This window comes from Tigriopus californicus, chromosome 6 (assembly GCF_007210705.1).
Source record: "Tigriopus californicus strain San Diego chromosome 6, Tcal_SD_v2.1, whole genome shotgun sequence".
Taxonomy (NCBI): domain Eukaryota; kingdom Metazoa; phylum Arthropoda; class Copepoda; order Harpacticoida; family Harpacticidae; genus Tigriopus; species Tigriopus californicus.
In genome coordinates, this window is record NC_081445.1 from 9651303 (window position 1) to 9658637 (window position 7335).

The following is a 7335-nucleotide window of genomic DNA, read 5'->3' on the forward strand; positions in this document are numbered from 1 at the left end:
CGATGCTAAACAAGGGCAATCAATAGAGTACATGATTTGCTCTACTAATGTCCAAATCTTTTTTTGACATGTTACGTGTATTATGCCCTAAAAAGCATTTTTTTTTATTATTCTACCACTCTTTCTACCTGTATATTTGTAAGATTCAAAAGAAATTAAGATTAAAGAGGAATAACAAACGTTTCATGATAATGATTCAACTTGCCTGAAGCGAGATTTAACGAAATATCTTTGTCCCATTTCCACCAGCGTCAGCTGACCTGAAAACATGCTCATGCGGTACAGCTCCTGTTGAACTTAAGCATTCTAGTTATGGTTTTCTATGGATATTACAATGGATAAAATGACATACTAGTATGTGCTCCATTTTGTAAAAAGAGACTGGTCTTTCATTGAATTTCCATTTGTCAGTTGTATTGGGTTGGGAGACTTAATTGATTTTTATATGTTTGTGTAATGATAACCATAATTCATGAAGCAAAAACTTGATTAAACATATTTTTTCATTGGCACTCAACTTTATTGTGGTTCTTGTTTTCGGTTAACAATGAGGGATGATTTTTCTCTCGTTCCCATGATGTAAGTCTAAAAATGTGCAATAGGTAACTTCATGATATGATGACGATACAACGATTAATTCGTGATTTTATAACTGTCTTTCAGTCTCTTAGTCTGAAAAGAAAAGGAGCTTTTTCGGAAAACCCATCGGTCTTCGGATCCCCACCTGGATTAATCACTAAACCTATCCAATTTATCACTCGATATCCTCATCTAAAACCAATGACTCGAACAAAAACCTGATTTTCGAGTGGTCTTCTAGGGTTCGCCTGGCTATTGCCCAATGAGCAACCAACAAAACCACCCACCGAGTATGGAATTACCTTGCAACTTCTGAGAACTCAAGTATACTCAAAGCTTTTTTACGCAGACAACAGTGTGGATTCAGTCAAAAAACGGCTCCCGATCAAAACGGAAGTTCACCTTACAGATTAACAAAGACGCATAAGAGCCATGATAATAAGTATCTTTTCGGCCTATTTGTGCCTTGTTTTGGTTAACGTTGAAGCCACGCCCTCATTCGATGGTCCAGTCGAGATTTCGGAACTGTTTGGGTCGCCCGATGTTAGGGTGGATGAGGTGTATGATGACGAACCCGCAGGTCCAGAACAACCCGTGGATTGAACCGTGGTACGAGTGGATGAAAACTTTCAGAACTGCTCCTATTTTGCCAATGATGGTTACCGTTGTGTGCCTTATGATACCTGTATCGATGGAGAGATTTTGACCAGTGGAGCTGGTCTGATTGACGTCAGAAATGGCTTCCTTGAGCCCGATCTGTCTCATTGCCCGAGTTACCTTGAGGTGTGTTGCCGGTTGTCCACACATTTTGGAGATCCTCTCAAACTCAAACCAAAGCCACCTGTAAGTACCACCCCTAAGAGAAAATGTATGAATTCAGTAGACACAGGTGGGCATTGAATCGATGAATGTTAATGCATTGAGCTATAGCCGCTGATTAACCCATTACAGTAAAAATCGGATGTAAGAGCAGCTTTGGGGCCGCGAATTTCTGCTCTTACATCCGAGCTCCAGTTCCGCGGCTCCAGAGGCAAAACTGATGACAGAAAACATATTTTTAAATTATTGTTTGACTTTGTTTTGCGGTCCAAACAAAATGCAGCCATAAAAATTGAGAAAAATGAAACAAAATGCAAGGAGGACAGTGTCCTGGCTATATTTTTACGTACCAAATACGTAGTTAATATGTCACAGAATTACATACTGGCTATGAAGCTTGGAAAAAAACCAAGAGTTTTTCAAGGGAAGCACGTTTGACTCCTTGCCAAAATCGGCAAGGAGCTTTTGCTTCTCCGTGATGGAAAAAGGGGTTCTCTTCGCAGAAGCCATTATGTATGACTGTTTGTTTTGATGAGAAAGCGGCTGACAACTTGCTTTTATAAAATGGCTTAACAAGTTTCCATCTAAAACTTCATTGTGGAGTGCGGGAAATGAAAAAAAATATTTTGGCGCCTTCAATTCTGCTCTTATATCCAATGTGGCCCAAAATGTTGTGCTCTTATATCCAATGCCACTTTACTTTACTTTATCATATCATTTGAATCAGGGATTTGCAATCCTGCTGTTATATCCAATTTGCTCTTATATCCAATGCTCAGACATCAGATTTTTATTGTACTGATATTGGTGGTAAAAAAGAGGGTTCTTGCCAAGGTAAAATGAAATGCTTCTGAACTAGATATGACCAACCAAAAGCCTCAAAGCCAAATTTGTTTTTCTTGTAAAATAGCATTGAAACATGGAGACACTTTTTGACATAAGACAATAACATGTTAAAAATCTTCATGATAGAATCCCCAAAATTTCTTTAGAAATTTCAGACTATTTTGTGAATTTGCTTAACTATCAAATTTTCAACGTCACTTGACAAATGATGAAAATTTCATGGATTGGTATCAAATGTAAAAAGTAATGTGTACACTAAAGTTGAGCAGGTAAAATAATTGAGCATAAATGTGAAATGATTATCAAAAGGCTCATGAAAATCATGAAAGGCTTTTGAACACCAAATCTAGGCACAGATAGAGAGTCCATCTAATACAAACCATGATACTGACAGTTGTTGGTGTAATGCCCACTTGTGGTTCCTCTACACTTTTTGGTATTGACCCGTTTTTTGTTCAGTAGACTCGGTCCCAACACGTGTCAAGTTGTGGAAAACGGAACCAAGATGGCGTGGCAGTCAGGATTCAAACCACTGACGACGTAAGCGGCACTACTCAATTTGGAGAATGGCCGCATATGTGCGCCGTGTTGCGAAAGGCCGTTATTTTAGGCGAGGAGATCAGTGTTTACCTATGTGGAGGGTCACTCATTCATCGAAATGTCATCCTCACTGCAGCTCATTGCATCCAGTAAGTTTTCTAGACGTTACTAGAAATAATATCAATAGGGCATGTCAAGTGAAGGAAATTCAAGGAAAAATGTAGTCCGGCATCCTAAGTTTGGGCATTTTGGGGAGGGAGAACTAAGTCAACTTGCACTATCCGCCCATTGAATTTTAAGTGATTTTTGAGTGAGTTGTGTTGCAAAACCCAACAAATTGAACATGTTGGGTGTAATTCGTTGAACGCACTATCTAATTGGCTCAATACCACAACGCTATCTGCTTAGACAAGCAGGTAAAATGGAATAAATGTTAAAATTCAATGCATGCACTGTATGGTTTGGCTGGGCTTGTTGTCTTTGATTTTACTCCATGGAATAACGTCAGTTGTTCATGTACGCATTCACTTGACAAGCCCTATAGCCATTTACTGCTATCAACTTGAAAATCCATGAGTCGATAAACCAGTGGTGAATCGTACTGGACCCATCAGAATTTGCCTTTTATCTAAAAAGTTATTCGCTTTGATTGGGTTTTAAATCATATTTTCCAATTGAATAGATTTACAAAGTTTGCTAAAAATGCTTGATGAAACCGCCTGTTATCTCGATTCACTTGTTTAGTCGGCATTGTAACTGGTCGAAAAGCGAAAAGTGTGTAGCCTAAGATTTGTCATGTTATTGCGAGTTTTCACAAGAGAGGTTCATTAATGAATGGCGTATAGTAAGAAGATTGACAAAATACTGGATCAAAACTAGCCAATCGCTATCGATCAAATTTAGTTTGGGGAAATTCTCTGGCCAGTCCAAATCCCTCAAAATAGCAAAAATGATAATAACCCATTCATTCGACCTTACTTAGGCTAGGACTTACTCACTTAGACTCAGGCCAAATAGAAACTGTTTCTTCCTTGCCACTACTGGGATTGGAATCGCAACAGTTCAAGACGAAAAATTCACTCACTTTGCTTAACTTTTATATTCATATGTTATTTGATCGACCAACGAGTTAGAGTTGGCAGATCTGGCTAGCCCTTGAATACAGGGTTGATCAGGAATTTTAGTCAAAAAACTTGTCCAAATCAGACTTAAATCCTGCTACTGGATCAATGCCTACATACGCCCTACGAATATTTGAAGGTAGCAAATTGAATAATGAAGGAGCCCGAGAAAGAAGAGGGTTGGAATTCATTGTTCTAACTTGCCTGGATTCTCAAAGGTTTCAGGTGCTCTCAAAACGCACGTTAAGTCTCTGCGGTCACTAGAATTGACAAAAAACTGGATTGGGATAAAGCTCATAAATGCTTTTGAAAACGTACAATATCAGATACTTTTCGTACCTTCTCTGAACACTTTACAGTCCCAACCCTTCTCTTTCCCAATTTCCAAAATATATTGTATTTGTGAACATGTGGTTCCCGAATTGATTGGTTACTCATAAGCATTGATTTTCTTACAGTAAATATGACGCAAGTGAGATCCGTGTTCGATGTGGAGAATGGGATACCCAACAAACAATTGAACCTTTGCCCCATGAGGATCGAGATGTCCGCTACTCTTCCATTCATCCCGCCTTTAACAATGCGTCTCTTCACAACGATTTTGCTCTTTTACATCTGGAGAAGCCATTCGAGCTGGCTCCTCACATTGATGTCATGTGCTTACCCACGGAAGGGAGATCTGGATATACAAAGGCCGGCTGTATAGCCACTGGTTGGGGAAAGGATCAGTTTGGTATGCGTTCAAGAAACCTTTTATTGGAGCTACAAGTACAATCTTCATCGTTCTCTTTTAGGCATTCAAGGAAAGTATCAAGTTGTTCCCAAGCAAATCATCTTGGACTTGGTATCCAATGGTGATTGCGAAGACACCTTGCGGAGCACCCGCTTGGGACAGTCTTTCATCCTAGATAAGTCATTCATTTGTGCTGGAGGCCAAGAAGGCCAAGATACTTGCAAAGGAGATGGTGGAGGTCCCTTGGTTTGCCCTATGGATGATGGTTCTTACGTTCAAACCGGAATCGTGGCTTGGGGGATTGATTGCGGAAAGAACGGCATACCTGGTGTGTATGCAAATGTAAAGGACGGCCTTTGCTTTATGGATTATGCCTTGAGATGCCAAGAGGGGCGAGAGGTTGCCCAAGAAATTGGAATTCGAGGCTGCAGAGGATGGATGAGGGAACAAAATAAGCTTCTTACAAGTCAAAGATCTAAATATCAGGCCTTGGTTTTGGCCACAGAAGGACGATCGAAGGCCAGCCATAACAGAAAACTCCAAGATACCAAACAGTTGATCAATAAGTTTAGACGGTTTAAGATGGAATGCAAGTTGAATCGTCGAGAAGAGACGGAAACAGACGTAGATGAGGTTGGGGAGCCCGTTGACGTTTCGCAATTTGTCAGAATTGGAGGAGGAGGATTTGAAGCTCAGACGGAAAGCCCCATTGAAAATGAAGATCCGATTGAAACGACAACCTTGTCGGCTAGTACTGAAGAAATGGGAATGGTCGAGGAATAAATATGAAATACAGACATTCAGCTCAAAAAGGTCAACGTGACTAACTCTTTCTTTGATTTTACAACACCTTAACGATACAATGAGAAAAAAACAAAGGCTTAAAGGTCTCAAAATACTAATTTGATACTACTATCTTTTTTGAAAGAAGTTAAACCTCAATTGAAAAATGCTCTCGATCTGTTCATACTTGGACGTAGTTCTTTATTGGGTTGCGGGTACTAGAATGAGAGAATGACTTTCTCGTGCAGCAAAACTTTTCATAAGGTGCCAGTTTGACTTTTAGAGCCTTTTTGCTAACTATTTGCCAATTTTTTTTTATTTGGTTTTTCACAGGCTTTTCTAACCGCTACAGGGAATGTAATCCCCAGTACCATTAAAATGAAAGGTTATAATTCGTCTATTTATTACCTTTCAATCTTTATATGATATTTGGTCTGCCAAAGAATTTGAGTTGGCAGACCGAGCTAGTCCTTGAATGTAGGGTTGATCTGGTATGGTATCTAAAAATTTGTCCAAGTCTGACTTAAAAGATGCTACCGGATCAATAAGGCCTACGGATTCCCTACGAATATTAGAGGGAAGCAAATTAAACAATGAAGGAGCTCGAGAAAGAAGAGAAGTGAACTTCATTGTTTTAACTAGCCTGGATTCTCGAGGGCTTGAAGGTGCTCTCAAAACGCACATTAAGCCCCTACGGTCACTACAATTGACCCTAAATCCTGGGTTGGGACAAAGCTCATGAATGCTTTTGAAAACGTGAAATATCTGATACCTTTCGTACCTTCTCTGAATACTGTACAATCCCAACCGTTCTAACCTTTCCCAATACGAGAGCTCTCTCATTCCTGTGATGTTCCTAGTGAAACATCTTTGGACTTGCTCGACCTTTTGCATACCTGCTGAACTCATTGGAGCCCAAATGGGTGAAGCATATTCAAGATGTGGCTGGACAATCGACTTGAACAGAGTTAGCATAGTGATGCTGTCTCTGGACTTAAAGGTGGGATATATCCAACCACACATTTGAAAAGCCTTACCCACCTTCAACTGGATATGCTCATCGAACTTTCCATTACTTTTGGAGGACTACACCTAGATCTTGCATAGATGAGACCCGTTGAATGCCCTTACCTTCATCATCTAATAGTGGAGTGTCTAATGGCGTCGACCCAAAGGTCATTGAGCGGAATTTCATTCCGTTCAGGGCCATATTACTCTTAGTAACCCAAGAATAGATTATTTCTAGGTCCTTTGCAAGGCTAGTGGAATCTTGGCCATTCCCACCAGAAACTAACTTTGTATCGTCATCATAAGAAGAGAGACTGGCAGTAATACTAAGCTTTTGAAGTGGGGCAACGAATATTGTAAAAACGAGGGGCCCTAAGATGGAACCCTGGGGAACACCTGACTTGACATCATGTATGTCACTAAGGGATCCCTCAACCTTAACATTTTGCTTCCTATCATGAATGAAGCTTCTTACCCAATTGAGAACCTTGCCTTGGATCCCAATGTCATAAAGTCTATTCAACAAAAGGCCTTGATCTTCTTCATTAAAGGCCTTGGCATATTCAAGATAGACAACATCAACTGACTCATGCCTTTCCAGTCCCTCAATGACAAAAAAAGGCATGAGTCAGTGTGTTTTTCCGAAACTGCGTTGATATAGCGAAAATTATCCCAAAAGAAAAATGCTTCGTTCCTTTTTTTAGAACTAGTCAATTTCCATCATTTAAAGGAACAAAACGACTGAAACATTAACAACTTTAACTTTGTGAGATATGGTGTGTGTAATCGATTATATATTTGTGTCCCGTGGCCCAACACCTTGGTAACAGTTGTACAAGTCTAACGTATAAGTACAGGAATGGCATCAGTCTTGGTGGGAGGTTCTCTTTTAACTTAGAGCTGATG

At 39.9% G+C, this 7335-nt stretch overlaps 1 protein-coding gene across 1 annotated transcript; it reads left to right on the plus strand.

Moving 5' to 3' along the window:
* Nucleotides 1-1182: 1182 nt before the first annotated feature.
* On the plus strand, nucleotides 1183-5456 carry LOC131882494 (phenoloxidase-activating factor 2-like; the record flags this gene model as incomplete). The annotated part of the gene is made up of 4 exons (XM_059229649.1): nucleotides 1183-1422; nucleotides 2707-2933; nucleotides 4364-4638; nucleotides 4700-5456. Coding segments are annotated over 4 exons (1464 nt in total), but the record flags the coding sequence as incomplete, so codon positions are not given.
* Between the last annotated feature and the right edge of the window lie 1879 nt (nucleotides 5457-7335).